This window comes from Elgaria multicarinata, chromosome 15 (assembly GCF_023053635.1).
Source record: "Elgaria multicarinata webbii isolate HBS135686 ecotype San Diego chromosome 15, rElgMul1.1.pri, whole genome shotgun sequence".
Taxonomy (NCBI): domain Eukaryota; kingdom Metazoa; phylum Chordata; class Lepidosauria; order Squamata; family Anguidae; genus Elgaria; species Elgaria multicarinata.
The window spans coordinates 17591331-17611137 of NC_086185.1; the positions used below are offsets into that span (position 1 = coordinate 17591331).

General features: G+C 36.2%; 1 protein-coding gene across 1 annotated transcript in view; it reads right to left on the reverse strand.

Annotated features, from left to right (window-relative positions):
• The window catches only part of DIAPH2 (diaphanous related formin 2), a 327319-nt gene that overhangs the window by 269602 nt on the left and 37910 nt on the right, over positions 1–19807 (reverse strand). The window contains exon 5 of the mRNA XM_063141950.1: positions 1988–2127. Coding sequence (XP_062998020.1) covers positions 1988–2127 — 140 coding nt within the window. The remainder of the gene's footprint in view (positions 1–1987; positions 2128–19807) is intronic.

Sequence of the window (19807 nt, forward strand, 5' to 3'; positions counted from 1 at the left end):
GAAACATGCTGGGTTGGATACACTTTTTCTAAATATTATGCGTGTGCTGCATTCTTAACATCGGCATGAACAATTAATGCATTACTTCAACATACTGGTGTAATGCAGAGACTAATGCCAAGCAATACAAAGCCAGACCCAGAATGCCTGGATATCAACAACCCAAATGTATATTTGCAAGTATTTGATTATTTTGCAAAATTTACTCTGCTGCCACGTATCAGGAATCAAACCCAGTTGGGTCTTCAACAGGGAAAGGATGGCAGCTCAGAATTTAACCTATGTTCCAATATCTGGTTCTGGCCAAAATGGGGTGGGGTGGAGTTACACAAAGACTAGCCACATTTTTTAAGGAAACCTCCTTGTGTCAATAGGTCAAAAAGGTCACTGACTCTTTATTGGCTTCCCTTATTGTTCTGACCCATAGAGAAGTACTCTTTCAGAAGATGACTTATTTACTGTCGCTCTTCTGCTATGGGAAGCTGTGTATGAAGTTTTGTCTCGATCCTGCAAACTTCCGAGGGTTTAGAGCTGCCACCCAGTGCAGGGTAACTATGCAGTGTGGCTAGTTAACCAGGCTGAACAACCCAACAACAAGCCACAGGTTCTCAAGGTTGCTTGTTTGAGAAAAATAAACTACACTGCATGGTTAACAAATCACCTTACATAAAACACGCTGCAGTCAGACAACACATTAATCCACCCTGCAAAAAAATGGCTGTGCTCAGACAACATGATAGCTCATGGTGGGTTAGCGTGTTGTGTGACCCAGCCTATATACTTCACGAGATCCCCACACACATTTTAAGCTCATCTCTGAAGTTAGAATCCCGTTTTTGTTCTAAAAAAGAGGGGAGATTTTCAGGATGTCTATGTAAATCTACATTTTCACAGCAATCCTGCAGACAAGCTAAATATGTATTTATTTACTAGCTGATATGCCCAGCGTTGCTCGGGTCCATGAATAATGTTTATAACATTGATATGATAAATAATAAATTTCTCTGCAACTTATTCATCTTTAGGTTGGTTGGGGCTTTTTTTAGTTTGGCTGAGTTAGTAAATTGTTTTGTTAGAATAAATGGAAACTTGTGTTAATAAGAACTGTATTTTTAATTAGAGCTTCGTGATAAACCACATTTTTTGTTTTACCTGAAATGCCTACACCTCCCATCATGCCTTGGCCAGAGCAGCCGTCTAAACTTCAAAATCAATCAGGACACACAACAACCTTTCTACCAGCTAAAAAAGATGCAAACCTAAGGATATGTTTTCAAAATATACTCAGCATTGCCCAGATAGTAGGGAAGCAGATCTCTTTGGACTCTGGGAACTGTTGTATGCATGTGCTCTGAAGATACACCATGGCACTTTTTAATATATTTTTTGCACTTTATGGTGCTGGCGGCCTTATGCCACTGCTATGGAGCCACATAGAGGATAAAGCAGTTTTCAATATCTCTTGCTGAAGAAATTTGATTTACGGAATGTCCTGAAGGAATAATAACAATTTGTAGTGGTCATGACCATGAGTCATAGTTTGGTGGCAAGAGAAGTCATAGGCCTTCCACCCAAGGCATGCTGGGAGTTGTAAGCATAAGCGTCAGATTTTTATTAAATTCTTTAAAAATACTTAAAATCCAAAATTTTATGTTTTTAGACTTTTCTGGTACATTGAACAGCCAGACCAAATTTCAAGTTTCTACCCGGTGTTGCTTGGGCTCCCTAAGATATATGTCTGCGAGGTAATCATCTTAAAGTAGCAGGCCAGTGTTAGGCCTCTGAGTTAACCTTTAAACAAATTAAGTTCATTTCTTTTCTTTCTTTCTTACCCTCACAACAACCCTGCAAGGTAGGCACGTAACTCCCTCTAATATGTGGCATTTCGATTTGGATCTGGTAATTCTGACACTCTTCATCTCTTAACATATAGTACTTTACAGATCATTATCTACAATTTCCTTGGATGATAATTTCCAATACTTACCTGACAGGATTGCTCGTTAGAGATACTCTCAAGGACTCTAAGCAGTTGAGAAGTTTTTCTTCTGAGATACCCGACCGTAATTCATGGACATATTCTTGGGACGACAGAGTGCACTCATGTTTACTATTTTTCAGGCCTCCCTTAATAGGGGAAGAAAAGGAACAGGTTATAATTTTAAAACATTCCAGAATACAAGAGTATCCTGAATAAACATATGTTAGAACAAAAACTAGACAGTGTCTCCTTATATCTACAGGTTTTACTCTTATCAGCAATTGTATGTCTATTGAAGTTAATGTTATGTACCACATGTGGGTGACCTGCAGATGTAATGGATAAAATCCAGCCTAAGTCCTATTTAGAGTACACCCTTTGAAATGAATGGGATTTAAGTTAGTTATGGCTACTCTAAATGGGTCTACCCTAATAGGACTTAAGCTGGATTTTACTCAATGCTTCTTTAACATTACTAAGGCATAAAGACCATGGGCTGATAGATTGTGTAGGTCATTCTTTCAATCCATTATCTTCTCACATACACACTCCCCCTACCAGTGTTAACCAGGGTTAAAGGTTAAATCAGAACCAACTCAATCATGATTCATTCCAACCAGGGTTTGTTATTAAGCAGAGAAGTAAAACCAGCTTAAATCTTTGGCTTCAAATCCTGTTTAAGAGAAAGCTCTAGTTAAGTTTAAGTGTGTGCCAATGTAACCTTTAAACATTTTAAGTGGGTGAGGAGAGGCTGAATACCCAATCCTGCAGCCCAATCCTGATCCATTTAATGTTTAAGGGTTAGGAGGATTGCATATGCAGTTTCTTTACCAGAATAAAAATAAATAGGCTACAGCAAACACATTTCTTCATCTCACTCTCTGAACAAAGAGAAAAAGAGGACAAAAACGTTTAAAGCACATGCATGGCAACTGATATATGCACATCTGAAATACTAATCCTAGATGCATTATAGATTTAAGTTACAATAATCCTTCCTGATTCTTAAAGCTGACACACAAAAATGTTGCTCTTATATTCATTTTTATTACTATTTTTATTACTATTGAGGTTTTAAACAACAGGAATATGTAAAGTATTTGTTTGTTTTAAATGATTTTATTTGTTTGTTTTAAATGATTTTAGGCCACCTTTCAGGGTAGAACTTTAAATAGACTTAAAGAGCTCAATGTGTGACACTTCATGTATCTTTGAATTGAGCCTCCGCTCTTGAGTGTTCGAGGGAATTTGCAATAAAACTCTGAAACCCAATCATCCACATACATGTCTCAACATGAAACATTATGTAAGAGGCATGAATCTTTTTCTTTTTCTTTTTGCATACAAAAAAACTGGCCACAATCAAACAAAAAGCTAAGTGTGCTCAAAGCCAATGACTGAAGCAAGGTTAACTCTGTGTTACTTGAATGACTTGCATTCACATCTCAAAGTGGCAGTGTTTCCATTTTCAGGCTCATGTTTAGTGGTGTGCTTTGTTTACACATGCTACTTGAAACTACCAGAAATATATTCTTGGCACATGGGTTTGTATGTGTGGAAGGAAGCACAATGCATACAAACAATGCAGAGTGTGCTTAAACAACCCAAAGCTGTTTTATGCATAAGCAAATATAGCTGGTTATCTGCTGATACAATAAGGTTTCTACTTCTTATTTCTATACATGGCCTTAGAAAGCAGTCCTATGGCCCCCTAGACAGCATGGTGTGTGGGGGAGGGGGGAGGCTGGCTCCATCCTAGAAGCCAGGAAACTCTGCTCTCCACTCCCACTCCCTCACAGCTGTCGCTAAGAAAACTGTGCTGGTTACCTCTCCACACTCGGTAAACAGAGTGTAGGCAGGAGAGACAAGGAAGGGAAAAGACCAGGGGAGAAGTCTTACACTGAATCCTATGGCTGCTCCAGCCTCCTTCCCTCCCCCTTTGAAGTGCCACTGCTAGATGGGCAAAATCGCCCATCTAGCAGAAATGCAGGATGGCCGGAGCACAGAAGCGAAGATCACCTCTACACTCTGACCATCCTGCATTGGATACTCGGCAGCCTCCAAGTTCGGAGGCTGAGATCTATTGACATCGGATTGCACCTTTAGTTATTTAAAATTGTATGCATATGACTATTTCCAATCACATTTATCAACTTTGATTAATATAAAAGTCTGTCAAATTTACCTGTGTGGGTTTCATTTATTTTTTGTAGTCTCCCACTTATTTAAGATTTTTTTTTTACAAATTAGTAAAACACTGCTCCCACATGAGTGATGGGACTTAACATCAGGATATACTATTTCATCAGAGCTGAAAGTGAACTGAAGGTGAAAGAGCACATGTTCGTATATGAGTGAGACGAGGGAGGACAGCTAGAAGAAGAACAGCCATGGTGGATCAGGCCATGGGTCCATCTAGTCCAGCATTCTGTCCACCCAGTGATTGCTGAATTGCCAAGACCTACAAGCATATACCTGCTCCTTCCACTTCTGTCCTTTACACTTTAAGCTGTATCAGAGGGTGAACATCCTTTACAGCCACATTGGAGTAACCATATTAAGTGGAGTTCAAAGCCATTCTTTCACGAATGGCAACATATACACATTTAACCTCTGTACCACTTCACATTTTTATATTTCCATTGATCATAAGGGTCTGCATAATGCAACACTAATTATGGAGTACAAAAGTCACCAAACTGTACTAATTAGTGCTGAAGGAGAAACATATTTTTCATGCCAAAGCAACTGCATCGTCAGCATTTTCTGTTGTTGTCAGTGAGTCTATGGATAGTTACAATCTAACCTCTAAGCTCAATTAATGAAATCAATATAAGGCATTCAGACATTTGTGTGTGATGCCAAATGATATAAAAGTCACTCCTTGTGTTGTAGTGAAGTCCTATCACCTACAGTAGTAGCTTATACAATAGTGCATATCAGCTTATAAGTAACACTTTTAAGAGCTACTCCCAAGATGTAACCAAAAAAAGCCAAATGTTTAACCATTCAAGTCATATGAAGGCATTTCAGAAAACGCTTGACAAATTTCTATCCACACACTGATTACAAAATGATGAGCCTATAAACAATAGTGTCATTAAAACATACTTCATTTTCTGTGGAATAATAGCTTCCAAACAAACAAAAGAACAGCCACACCAATGTCTAATGACTAAGAATTATAAGTAGAGCTGATACAACTTTTCAGGACTTTTGATTTCCAGGGGGGAAAAAATGAACATTTGATGAAGAAATACCTTTGTGGTGAATAGCTAAGCAAAAGACATGAAAATTTCAACAATTTCAATGCTGAATTTCAACAATTTCAATGCCATAGCACTGTGCAAAATTTCCCAAAGACTGATTTTTAATATTTGGGGTAGTGCAGTCCCTCAAACTACATGGGATAGATCAACCCAGAACATTTCCCACATCTAAAGGGCTACAGATCACACAGTGACCAACTTCAGGTGAACAAATCCTAGCTTAATAAGCAAGTATAAGCACATATATACTTATGCTCAGCTCTTTTGCTCCTCCTTTGCTCCTGCTTTGGTCTTTTCATACATGCAGGGAAACAAGCCAGGAAGCCACGGTTAAAAGCAGTTTCACATTACATTCAAGCAGGGAAACTCTGGTTAATGGCTTCAAACAAGCCAGCATATGAAGACAAGGTTTAAAAGTTTCCTGATTCAAACATAACAGAAAACTATGATTGGCAGTGGCTTCCTGGCCAATTTGCTTACCCAAAGAAAAGAGCACGAAGCTCATGCAAATCTTGGCTTATTAAGCCAAGACCTGATTGTTCTAAAGCAGCCAGTGTGGATTACATTTTTAGCATACTTAAAAATAATTAAAAAAGGAAGGGAAAAAAGAGTACATTGAATTGTATCAACTGCTTTTCTACTGAAAAGCTAGTATACGAACAGACACAATAAATATAACATGAAGTGGATGCAAGTGGCTCTCCCCAAAATACTTGCTAATATCCTTCCACCAACATCCAAAGCAGTAAACATGAAATGCATGTTCAATACAAGCATTTAAACAGCAGTAAGTCTGTACTGAAATTTACCCTCTAGTGTTCAAGTATCATTATAAGTGCATATCTTTTTAGACTTCTTCTATAACTGCCATTTTTATCCCCATTATATGATGCATGTGTAGCAAAATTCTTGTTTCTCTTCACTACCACTTTGCACTGCTGAAGTAATAATTCTAGCATCATCTTGGAAGGAAGTTTAAGAGTCAGGGTCAATATGAAAGTAGCACACAAGATAGTTTTTTTTTGGGGGGGGGGGGAGAGAGAGATTTGAAGCACACTATGGGAGACATCCAGACTTCCAGAGCTTCCAGACTAAAAAGGTATAAAGAATAAGAACAGTAAAAAAAAAAGGGGGGGGTTGCCAAGAGGGAAAGAAACAGACACGGTATTGAAAACGCTGCTGCAAGCATCATTGAAGAACTTTTTAAACTGATGAAGAGGCCCTCCTGGAGTCAGAAAAGAAATTTAAGAGCAACAGTCAGAGAAAGGCAAGCATTTTCCATACTCAACTTTAAGGATTACAAAACCCAGAAGAATCAAGAGGCAGTCACTACACTGCATGGGCCTGACATCTGGAATTCATTACTTTTATATCAAACCAAGTTAAATCGTGCTCTCCAACATACATACACAATACCCTCCAGGAGTAACTACAAAACCAATCTAATCAAACACACTGGCTATCACCATATACGTCAGTGGTCATTCCACAACACATTGGTTGTGAGAAAAGTATGCAAACAGACAGCCGCAGTTCTGAACAATATGAGATATTAATTTATGCTAGAATTTTTCAAAATATAAAAAGCTAGCTAAATGGATGTCAACCACAGTTTTCCATTGACAACCATGCCTGTTTCAAACAACTGATTATGGTAACTGTCTCACACAGTATGTCTTCATAATACAAAATCAAACTGAATCCAGATTTAATCCTGACTTGTTTTAACCATCGTTTAAACAATTCTCCACATTCAGACATAATGGTGAGCTATGATTACTTTATAGCTGGAAGAAGCATCAAAGAAGGAGATGGGAGTAAGCTTTGGCAATAACCATAGTTTAAGCTTATTGACAAACGTACCCAGTGTCTATTATCCTAATTCATGGCAATTCTGCACATGCTCAGATCAAGCAGTAGAAGTGCAAACACTTTTTGCATCTTCTACAAAAAGCTTGCGTCTGTGTCTATGCAAGAATGAGCAGGTAAGAAGTGTTTAGTGCTTTCTAACGAGTCAACATCATCATAATTACTTTCCGTCTTATTTCGCTCAAATGTTAGACAGCTTCATTTCTTTTCATTAAAGACATGTATTCACACCACTTTACTATAAGGAAATTATTTTTCAATTTGTTTTCTGGAGCAAGAACAAATGTGTACTCTTCTGTTTTAAAAAGCCATAACCACTGACAGTTTAGTGAAAGTCTATTTTAGCACGGAGTTAATGCATATTTAGTAAATGTAATACTTAGCATTTATCTAGAGAATTTCATGTGTTTCAAGTGCTTCACATAAGTCATTATTTACAACAGTCTCCTAAGGTAGGTCAGCATTCTTTTTCTAATATTACACAAGAAACACTGAAGTTGAGGACTTCACACTACAAACTATTTTGTTATATTGGCTCAAATAATCTCATATTGCATAATCCATAAAGACAACATAGGTGTATTTTTTTCCATATTTAGAGTTCATATATCTGCTGCACACTTCCTTCTCCTGAAATACCTTTAAAAATTAATGCAGTAAAAAGGTTACTACAGAATTAAAAGGTCACTCTCTTCATCAAACTTGCTTCATAAGGTTGGTATGAAAATAAATGTACATTGTAAAGCTTCAGAAAGAATTTATGGATAATAAAAGGGACAGGTCAAATCCCACTAATGCTGAAAAGAGGAACAATATGACTATATTGAATAAATTAGTAAAAGAAAATGATTATTTAGATTCGTGGCGCTTACTTTACGGGAATAGGCCTGGATTTTCATACTTTTCCCCAGTTCATCATACATACTCCAGGATAGATTATATATTTGTTTCAAAAGACTTTGCAACGAGGATTTGTAAAATGGAAATGGGGGTAATAAAAGTAACCGATCATGCCTTGTTAAGTTTAGAATTTACAGTTAAGAAAGATTATAAAGAGGCATATAGATGGAAGTTGAACACAAAGATATTGAAATACAATAAAATAGTAGATAAAATTCGGAAGGAACTGTCGGAGGCATGGGAAATTAATGAAAAAGGAGGAACAGCTGGGTCAGTCATTTGGGACACCATGAAGGCTGTAGCAAGAGGAATCTGTATTAGAGAAACATGTAGTTTAAAAAGACAACAACGTGCAGAACAGGAAAAGTTAGAGATAGAAATTAAAAACTTGGAGGAAAGATATTGGCGAAGTAAAGATAAATATAAATTAGTGGAAATACAAGCTAAGAAGAAACAATTAGAAAACTTAAATATAGAAGAGATTCAAAAGAATTTAATGTATATGAAAAGGGAATATTTTGAAAACAGTGATAAGAACTCGAGGTTGCTTGCCAAGCTCACACAAAAAGAAAAAGGGAGGAATGGGATAGAAACGTTGAAAGATAGTCGAGGGAATTATTGTCATGCAATGAAAGCTAAAATAAAAAATTTTCAGGAATTTTATCAGGAATTGTACAAGGGTAAAGAAATTCAACAAGAAAAGGTGGAGGAGTATATTGGAAGGTTTATAAAGAAGGAAATAAAATCAGAATATAAGGAGTTAATGGAGTCAGTAATAACTCAAAGAGAAGTTGAAGAAGTTATTGATAAGTTAAAAGTGGGTAAATCACCAGGAGCAGATGGTTTGGGTCCAGAATATTATAAGGTCTTCAAAGATTGTTTAGTTCCAAAATTAATGGAACTTTATAATAGGATATTATCAGGAGAGAAGATACCTGAATCATGGGAACATTCAGTGATAATTCTGATCCCAAAACCAGATAAAGATTTGACTAATCCTGATTCTTATAGACCTATTTCTTTAATAAATCAGGATGCTAAAATTTTTACATCTATTATGGCCAAACGATTAAATAAATTTTTGGCAGAATATATAGGAGCAGATCAATGTGGGTTTGTGGTAGGAAGACATATGCATAATTTAGTGGGTAGAGTTTTAAATGTAATAAATGTAATAAAAAAAGCAAATATTAAGGCAGGTATTATGGCATTAGATATTTTTAAAGCTTTTGATTGTGTGAGCTGGCAGGCACTAAAGAGTATTATAGATAAATTGGGATTTGGAAATAAATTTAAAAATGTAATAGAACAGTTATATTCCCAAAATACGGCGGTAGTGGTGGTAAATGACGGACTTACTGAAAAGATACGACTAGCCAGAGGAACAAGACAAGGATGTCCGCTCTCGCCGGTCCTTTTTGTAATGGTTATGGAAGTTTTGGCGAAGGCACTAAGGGAGGATAAAGAATTAGAAGGAATTGGAGAGGTAAGGGAGATAAAGCTAAACATGTTTGCGGATGATACTTTATTGACCATTAAGAATCCATTAAGAAAATTAGAAAGAATTAAATATCAGTTGAGGGAATTTGAGGAAATTACAGGGTTAAAAATAAATTGGTCTAAATCAGAGATGATGTTGTTTAACTATACTAAGAAGGAAGAAAAGGATTGGGAATTTAAGGGGATGGAATTGAAAGTTAAGAATGAGATTAAATACTTGGGAATTAAAATTACAAAAAATCTAGAGAATTTAGAAAGGGAAAATTTAACGAGGTTAAAGAAGGAGGTATTAGAGAAATTGGAGAAATATAAAAGATTAAATTTATCTTGGTTTGGGAGAATAGCTTTGATAAAAATGAAGATACTAGCTAAAATTAATTTCGTATTTAGGATGCTACCTATAAAAATATCAGAAACCGAGATAAAAAGTTGGCAAAATATTATTAATAAATATTGTAATGGAGAAAAGAGAGCAAGAGTGAATAAAAATAATTGGTACCTAAGCCAAAAAAAGGGGGGAATGGGTCTCCCAAACATAAAATTATACTACGTAGCAAATAGATTAAGACATGTTGTAGAAGCAATTATGGGAGTAGGAGATTTATACTGGATGGAAGAAAAAATCATAAGTAAGGTAGAGATGAATCTGGAGAATGTTTTTTTTAAAGATGGAGGAAGAAAATGGGTTGGAAGTATAGATAATCCACTCCTGAGGACTCAATGGGAAATTTGGAGCAAATTTAAAGGGAAGCTGCTTCCGAGCAACTCTCCCTTAGCACCGATAATAATGTTAAAGAATTTCCCAGAGGATCTAAAGGGTAGATTATGTAAAATATTAAAAGAGAAAAATAAAATAAAATTAAAGGATTGGGTAAGAGATATTAAAACAAGAGAAGATATGGAAAATTTGTTAAAGGAGAAGAAGCTATCTTGGCTAGAATATGGTCAATTAGAACAATGGAATAAAAAGTGGATTAAAGATAATAGAATGTGCAGAAAGATGACGAGGTTTGAAGAATTAGTAGTAAGTAAGGAGAAAGGAAAAGGAGGTAGTATAGTTTCAAAAGGGTTAATGAGTGAAATATATAAAATATTGTTAGAGAAGGAGTTTAGAGAGAATACAGAGAAAGTGATTTGGGAATCAGATTTGAAGATACAAATAGGGCGACAGAGCTGGGAGAGACTATGGAAACAAAGAGTGTTGAGAAGTTTATCAGTAAGAATAAAGGAGAATTATTTTAAAATTTTATGGAGGTGGTACCTAACCCCGGTTAGATTGAACAAGATAAGTGATCAACATTCAGCAAATTGTTGGAGAGGATGTGGGGAAAAAGGAACGTATTTACATATGTGGTGGCAATGCAAATATGTACAAAGATTATGGAAGATGGTGTTCTCAGAAATTGAAGAAATAGTGGGAATGAAAATAGAACAAACACCAAAAATAGCATTGCTGTCACTATTTGAAGATATAAAGTGTGGAAAAGGAACTATAGAGCTGATATCGAGTTTGTTGGTTGCAGCACGATTGATGATAGCTAGGAACTGGAAGATCCAAGGGGAATATTCTATTGAGGAGTGGTATAAAGTAGTATGGGATATAGCCATTAATGATAAACTGACATGTAATATTAAGTGGAGAAAAGGCGTAACTAAAATAAATGAGTTCGAAGGAATTTGGAAACAGTTCCTAGTGTTCGTGTTTACTAAGGGAAATGGGAAACCACCATCAGAAGAAACGATTAGATTTTGGATTCAAGAATGATCCCGAGGTGGGGGGTGCACTTTTATGTTAAGAATGAAAATGTTGTAGTGTGATAAGGCATATGTAATAGTTTTTGATATTTGTACTCAACAATTATTCAATATGTATGAAGCAGATATTTGATGTATTTCTTTTTCTTATTGTGTTTGTTTCAATTATATTTTGGAAATGTTCATTTATGTTTATATAGTGTTGAAAATGAATAAAAATTATTAAAAAAAAAAAAAGAAAGAATTGCCAAAAAAAAAAGTACTCGACGAAGCATTCTAAAACTGCAAAATAGCAGTAATAAAAATTTGGGGAGAAACGTTTAACAGTAAATGCTACAAAAAAGCTTTATGTACATCAAAAGGAGACAAAAACAGCAAACTCCTTGCTTAACAGAACGGTTTCTTCTACTCTGCATATGCATAATACATGCTCCAATCAATTTTAACTATAGTAGATCATGAATCTAGAATACAATTTAATAATAAAACATAGAAAATTATAAGAAACTAGCATATGTTCTATGCACAAGGGGGTAACTAGATCTGATACACCATGCTTGTTGTTGTTCCCCGCCTCGATCCAATCGGAGAGGCTCGCCAAAAATAATTTATCATCATCATCATCATCATCATCATCATCATCATCATCATCATCATCTCTACTGCTGCAGAAATCTTAGAGATATCCCAGGATTTCCCAGGAGCTCAGCTGACATACAGCAACCCGATACATTCAAAATGGCATGCAGCATGCACTGCCGCTCATCATGGGTCAAATAACCTACAGTAAGTCTGCCATGTCATGCAAACCAAGCCAATGAGTACCCATACAACCAGCTAGCTAAATAACAGGTAATACTAGTCATAGCAGATTTCGATCACAACTCTTTAAGAAATGTACCCCAACTCAAACACAATTTCATTGTTCCACCTGTTAATCATTTCATTTTGCATCTATAAAAGATAATTTCCATACTCATTCTACATTTAATGTTTTTTTTTTAATGAAGCTAGCTTATCAACATTCATTTGCAATTATATTCCTTAACTGTGAGGTGTCCAAAACCTATTCCATTGCTTGGATTAGTAAAATACATTTACAGAAGATGTACTAACCAGGGCCACATCTACACCAAACATATAAACCCAGGGTTCAATGTGTTTAGCCCTCACAATGTTAAATTATGATCCGGCCAGTTTGCATGGTTTAACCATATGTGATTAAAGCCTACATTTCAGATCTTAGGAATCTTAACTATTTGCCAAGATTAAATTTCACTCCACATGTGATTTGTGACACTGATACAGTTGTGACTAAGGGTTATACAATGGGCATCACTTCTCCACAGAGTACTAGTATTGCAAGACCTCTGAACGTTGTTAGAAATCCATCACCTTTATGTTGAATTATGGTTCCCAAGTACTTGGCTGAAATTATGATAGAAAACAAGTTATTTAAATCTACAGTATAACCCTGTTCTATATAATTCCCAAAGCTTGTAGCTGGCTTTGTCACATAGCAGATATCAGCTTAAATTGTTCTGCCACAATTTCATTTTCATGACCCATACCAATTATATAATCAATAAAACTTGATTACAATTCCTAGTATCCTGCAATGAAAATTGGCTTCTCCACTCTGTCTGAATTCCTGTTAATTGCTTTCTCCTCTGGCAAAACAAGACATAGCTATATAATTTACCTTGTTTTGTTTTGGTACTACATCGGTCACTTAAGACCATGAGGCTTTTAACTTTTCAGTTCATTATGGATCACCAAGTTCTTGTAAATAGTGGTTTTCAATAACAGCAACTATTTATGGTAATGGTTTTTTAATGTGTATGTGTCTATCATATATTGCATATGCACAGTTACATTAGTTCAGATGAAGTTTTTTATTTCAACTCCTTGCTTGACGTACTTAAGCTGCATAGTATATAGACCTCAGGTGTGAGAACACAATCCATTCAGATCATTAAGAATCTGCTCCCAAACACTATTTATTTATTTATTTATTTAAGGATTTTTATGCCGCCATTCAGCCAAAAAAGGCTCTCATGGCGGCTTACAAAAGTATTTCTTGACAGTCCCTGCCCACAGGCTTACAATCTAAAAGACATGACACAAAAGGAAAGGGATTGGGAGGGAGGAGGAGGAGAGGGAAACACTAGTCAGAGTTCCCAATTTTATATAGGGTCCAACCTTTAACTGAGGCAAAACACTAACTGCTTTCCTCTTAAGCCATATTTTTTTCCAGATTGATCAAAAAGTCTGTGAAATATATCACAGTGTCTAGTATAGATACTATTCCCATAATATTATCTTTATAAAAGGCCCTAATGTCCCTTTGGGCACTCATAATTATTCAAATGATTGTGCTTCTGTGATTAATATATTGTTTTTTGGCAAGACAAGCCACCAGTGGAGAACCCCTATCCAAAACTGGAAATATTGAGAAACTGGTACAGGGTCCAAATAAAATATTGTATTACTTAAACCTGCAGGTGATAGTCCAGATCAATGGGTGAGAACTGGCTTCTCTAGCACATTTCAATGGAGTTTAGAGCTCAATCCATACTGGTTGAATCCCTTGAGGGACTAGTTGCACTAGCATATAGGCAACAGTTACTGCCATATCACAGTCCCAACAATTGGGGAGGAGGCGGTCAGAAGTCAGAAACAAAAATATTTATTTATTACATTTCTATACTGGTCAACAGGCAAAGCTCTTTGGGAGTTCACAAAGATTAACTGTAGATAACCACCAATACTGCACTGAAAATATGGGGTAAGCACTTTCATGTCAAAAACAAATTAGAGCCACTGAACTTACTGCCCATCCCTGCTTTAAATCAAAGAAACACCAGGAAGGAAATCCCTTCTCCCAGCTCTCACCTCCCACTGTACACACAGTCTCCTTCTCAAATCAAAGTTATATAGGGCTACTAATCTGAATTAAAACAAATCAACAAGAGATCCTGATCACAGATCTACCACATCAGGTCTTAAGTGACTACCTTATTTAATCCACTATAACATTTAAAAGTAGGCGATATCAATATTTTCATATATTCTTTTTTTGAGCTACTGTTTATATCCTGCTGTGAAGTCTAAATACTTAACTCCCAAAGTATACTATGGTCTGATTCTAAGTAAAAGGCTCAATCTTCATCGCTTTCATACCTGATTGCTTGATCAAGCTACTAATTGACTCTTAGTCTTGAACAGATAACATGGCTGGAGACTGAAAAGCTGAGAGAGATCGGGTTCAGTAAACAGCATAGAACTCTAAGCACATCTGATCAATCTTAATTGATAGTCTCAGAGTCCTACTGCCCTGCAGTATAGTAAGTAGACACAATTACTGATTTATACTTACTTATTATAACTGTATCTTGACCTTCCCTCAAGGAGTTGCTGATGCCCCAAAATTAGAAACATTGAGGGACAACAGAAACACAAAGTAAGGGAATCATTCTTGCATTCAAGTTGCCCAAATATGTATCACCTTATATTTATTTTTCTGAAGTAAAATAGAGAGTAGAGATATGTAATTTGTAAAACAAAACAAAAAACAAAAACAAAACAAAAAAACAATTTTGCATTGTTCTGGTAGCTTATCCTGCAATTCCAGAATAGCCGAATTAAATCCAGTGTTCCAGCCTTCCTTTTCACATGACAGAGATCTATAAAGATAGGTATTATGTGAAGAATATCGTTAAGGAGAAATTTTTCTCACTCTCATAACACTAGAACATCATCTAATATATCAGAATGGTGAAAGATTAAGGACTGACAAACAGCACACAGTCAGACTTTGGAATGTACTAACACAAGATATAATGAGAGAGATCAACTTAGCTTTAAAAGAATATTAGATCCACTTCTGGAAAACTAAACTATCAATGGCTACTAGTCACGAGGCTATTACTTCCAGCATCAGGGCACTACGCCTCTGAATAGCAGTAGCTGGTGATCATGAGCAGGGAGTTATTATTGCAATCATGACCTGCCTGTCATGATTGCAATAATAAGAGGAATTTCATTGGCCTCCTTGGGAAAAGAATACTGAACTAGCAGGGCTTCTGATCTGATCCAGTAGGAATCTTCTTGGGTTCCTACATGTCAACCAAGCATGAACTTCACCACAGACAGTGGTGAAACTTTTAGGATGCTCCCAAAACAATGTGGGCTACACTAGGTAATTCATTTCCATCCTTACTCTTTTCATCAGATAATCTTACTATCAACTGGGGAGGGCGGAGCAATGATACACTAGCTTGGAGTGTGAAATATATCCAAAATAGTGGTATAATTGTTCATAGGGGCACAGTTCAGGAAATACCTGATGCACAGAGTCATATTTCTTTGAACTTCACTTATTTATAGTTGATGCTATAAACTTCCTGTTTGTGCACTGCATCAAAAACATGAATTCATTTAGTCAATGAAGAACTGAGGGAATAGGCAGGAATCTATTGGAGCATGCACAGTGGGATGGTGGAACAGTGTTCCCACCAAAAATTCCTCAGTTATGAATGTTTCCTGAATCAATGCTCTACCCAGGCGCAGAACCCCTATATGTGATGCAGAGTGACCACGAAGAAGAACTGTTACAACGGTGACTTAACTATAATATTTCTCCACAATTTAATGATTGCATGCTGATTCAATGTCCTTTTGTCTGATTTTTAATACAAATTGAGTGCATGTCTTGTCCCCTGGATAACAAAGCCATGATGAGCTTTTGATAGATTTCATTTTCTTGGTGATGACACTGCTGGAAAAAAATAGCTAAGCTATATAATTCAAAGAATATTCTAGTATTGAAGTATCAGCTAAACAGTCTTTAATGCTATGATGTCCAAAGCCTTGAAGAATGAGCTAATATCTCTTTACCAAAGGGAATGAGTTATCTCTGTTGTTTTGGTAAATTGCTGGAAGTTGGTTTATCTCGGAAGATAGGTTATTATTAATAGGAAGTTCCTAAAGCTCCTTAGCTTTGTATGGTCTCTGCCTGAATTTAATGAAGATAGGTCAAGCATTTTTTCACGTTTTTTTTCACCCATCGCATTTCTAACAGGATTTCTATGTGCTTGGAAGTTAATTATATCAGGGACCACATCAAGCATGCTAATCCTTTTTGTGCATCTTTTAAGTAGTTAGACATGCCTGATTCAAGGTATTTTGATTTATACAAGTCCTACCAATGGCTGGCTCATCAAGACTGTTAAAACTTACAAAGTAGTCAGATTAAGCTAATTAAGAAATGGCTAAAGTCCAATTTGCATAACCATTAGCCTGCAATGCACTGATTTTGAGCCTAATGCAGAATCTCACATTGTGAATCTGTGTCTTAAAAGTAGTATCGTCACACATCTAAGGATGCTTCTTACATTACAGGAGGAGCTTGTTTGCTGCTTCTGCATCGTCATGACAGATATTGCTGTGTCAGTGTTTTGGAACAGAGTAATCTCCCCATTCAAACAAACATTTATGGAGCCCCGGAGGTCACTACCTCACAGAAGCGGTAGCCATGACATTGGTAAGGTTCACATGTAATGCTTAAGAATGGCTTAATGCTACATGCCTGTGCAGAAAGGAGCTTCAGACTCACATACTCCCCTTGCCATCACCAATGATAAATTAACCAGCATTAATCCATGCCCCTGAAGAACCATGGTTTAAAATAAACTCTAGTAATTTATTAAACAATCTACAAAACATGGATTGTTAAGCTGACTTGTTTAGCAACTGACTAGTTTTTTGTTTAACTCATTCCTGGTTCACATTAAGAACAAACCAGGAATCAGGCAAAGTAAAAGGAATGCCGCTTTATTCCTCCTATAGGTTATGCAAGGGAGAAGGTTGGAGTGCTCAATCCCAATGCTTTGTGTGGTCTCCTTTCTGCTTATGCATGTAGTATTAAACTATGGTTTAACATTACACACTAACACCACCACTCAGTTAATATAAGGCCCTTAGCTCCAGATAATTCTATGCTATAGTTAAATGAAAGAATTTTTAAAACACACACACACACCAGTGCTCTACATTATACCCTGTTTCCCTGGAAACAGTCCTAAAATATGCAGTACATATTTGCATGAAATGTTTTCTATATCTGGAGATTTCTTTAGTTTGTTTGGGACTTATCACTGTAAGTTTTCAGGATCTAAACCCTTTGGCATCATCATCAAGAACTGCCAAAAGCTAAAAGAGGATTTCATTTCAGAGCTAGAATTTTCTCCCGCAATGAATTTTAGCAGCCTCGTGAAATATGTAAATGAACATAGATGTTGCCAGAAGCAGCATTGCAAAAGCCAACTTTCTGAAGTTATATATGCATGCATCATCCTGTGAAAGAGGCCACCAGGAAAGGATACCCCTTGAACAAATGCTCTACCCCAAATCCCCACCCACCCTTCCCAGTTACTATTATACCCATATTTTAAGTATGATTTGATAATTCAAGCATTTCAATACTTTTAAAAATATTATTTTTGAAATATGGCTTTCAAAATCCATTTCAAAGCCTTTCACCTGAATATTCAGATTCCTTGCCACAGTTCATAGTAGATAATTCTTAACAGGATTACTGTCTCCAAATATTCTTTTTACTTGCAGCAAACTATCAGTATTACCCTGTTCATCTTCTTTTGCTATAGATATGCTAATATGGTGAAAGCTTGGTCCTGTTTTAAATACAATATTCAGACACTGGAAATATGAAAGGTGATTCAACCACCATTTTTATTATTTAGTTGCTTATCTGTAATGAACTGTACAAAAATGCATATACAAATACTCATTTTACACGGAAAGGGAATATTTTGTATTAATGTACAATAAATCACCTTCTGAGCATATTACAATTCAATATTTTAGTTTTTTGTAACTGGAATCTTGCACATAAAGAAACAAAGCAATTAAAGAGCTGCATTTTGAAATTTACTTAGACTGTTCCATTTAAGTATCTTTGTTACAATTAAAATGCATAAACTTTAATACTAGTTATTAAACCATGTTTCAGTCTTCTTCTGTTTTGAATCACTATATTCTATTCATAGGTAGTATTAAAAAGTGCAAGAAAATATATATATGTTCAGATGTAACACCAGCAACCAACTGCAACTGTTGGACAAATTAAGCCATGAATTGCAGGGGCATGAATAGTTCAAGAACAGAGAAGTGGGAGACTTACATTTGCAAGTGTAACAATAGTGATTTAAGAAAAAAAATCTTTGCAATTTAATAATTGCAGGCTGATTCAACATTCTTTTGTCTGATTTTTAATAAAACTCGAGTGGATATCTTGCCCACTCTATAACAAAGCCATGTTGTGGAACGTTTAACAGATTTCATCTTCTTGGTGGTGACACTACTGGAAAAATAGCTAACATACATAATTCAAGGAATATTCTAGTATTGAAGTATCAGTTAATCACTCTTTAAGGCTATGATGCTCAGAATCTTGAAGAATAAGCTAACATCTCTTTAGCCAAGGGAATGAATTATCTCTGTGGTTTTACTAAGCTGCAGGAACTTCGTTTATCTCAGAAGACTGGTTATTATTAATAGGCAGTCCATAAAGCTCCTTAGCTTTGTATGGTCTCCGCCTGAATGAACTGCATGAGATTTCCTGGAACAACATACATATGTGGCAAGCCATGGGTTGTCTTGTGGTTTTAAACCCACAAACAACCCAAATCGCTCGTGTTTGGATGTCAAGGAAACAACCTATGAAAACCACATAGGTTCTTCCAGCAAACCTAAATTGGTTTGCGCACCGCAATTGCCATTAGTCGCCACCATTTTTGTCTGAACAAGGTATTGTGTTAGTCCAGGAAAGAAAATATTAAACTTCCACCCCACCCTACCACATGGCCTATAGCAATTTCAAAGATGTGTTTATCACTGGCATTAAAGAGTTCACAAGCTAAAGTATGGACTACTTTAGGAAACAAAACAAAAAAATTAAAAATATTCATTTCATTGCCCCCTTCTGCTCCCTTCCCAGCATATACTTCTGTTTTTGTCTGTTTTACCTCCGATTAATTCTACAGAGAAGAGACAGATCAACTGGTTCATCATGTTAACCTTCTACTTTGCACTTGTTTGAGTTGTTTAACCCCTAAACAACCTAGTGTCTGGGCTTGGACATAACAAAAGCATCCTACAACCAGAGCTTTACAATAGGTTGTAAAATGAAAGCAGAAGAGAAGAATGTTTCAGACGCAGCACACTCACTAGTTCATGCTCAGCAAATCATGGGTTAATTAACTGGGTGTAATTAACCCATGATTTGTTGTTATGAGTGAACAGGGTCAATGGGAGAAGTCCCTCCCCCAGTTTTTTTTTAATTACATCTAGCCCCTAAATAGCCTGCTATGAGAAAATGCAGCCCCAGTTGATAAAGAAGCAGCAGAAGATGGTGTCTCCTCCCTCTGCTGCTCATTGAACAGTTGTCTCCAAAGTGCCACTATACTGGGTTCATTCTTGTTAGTATGTACCCTACTAAGCAAACATGCAT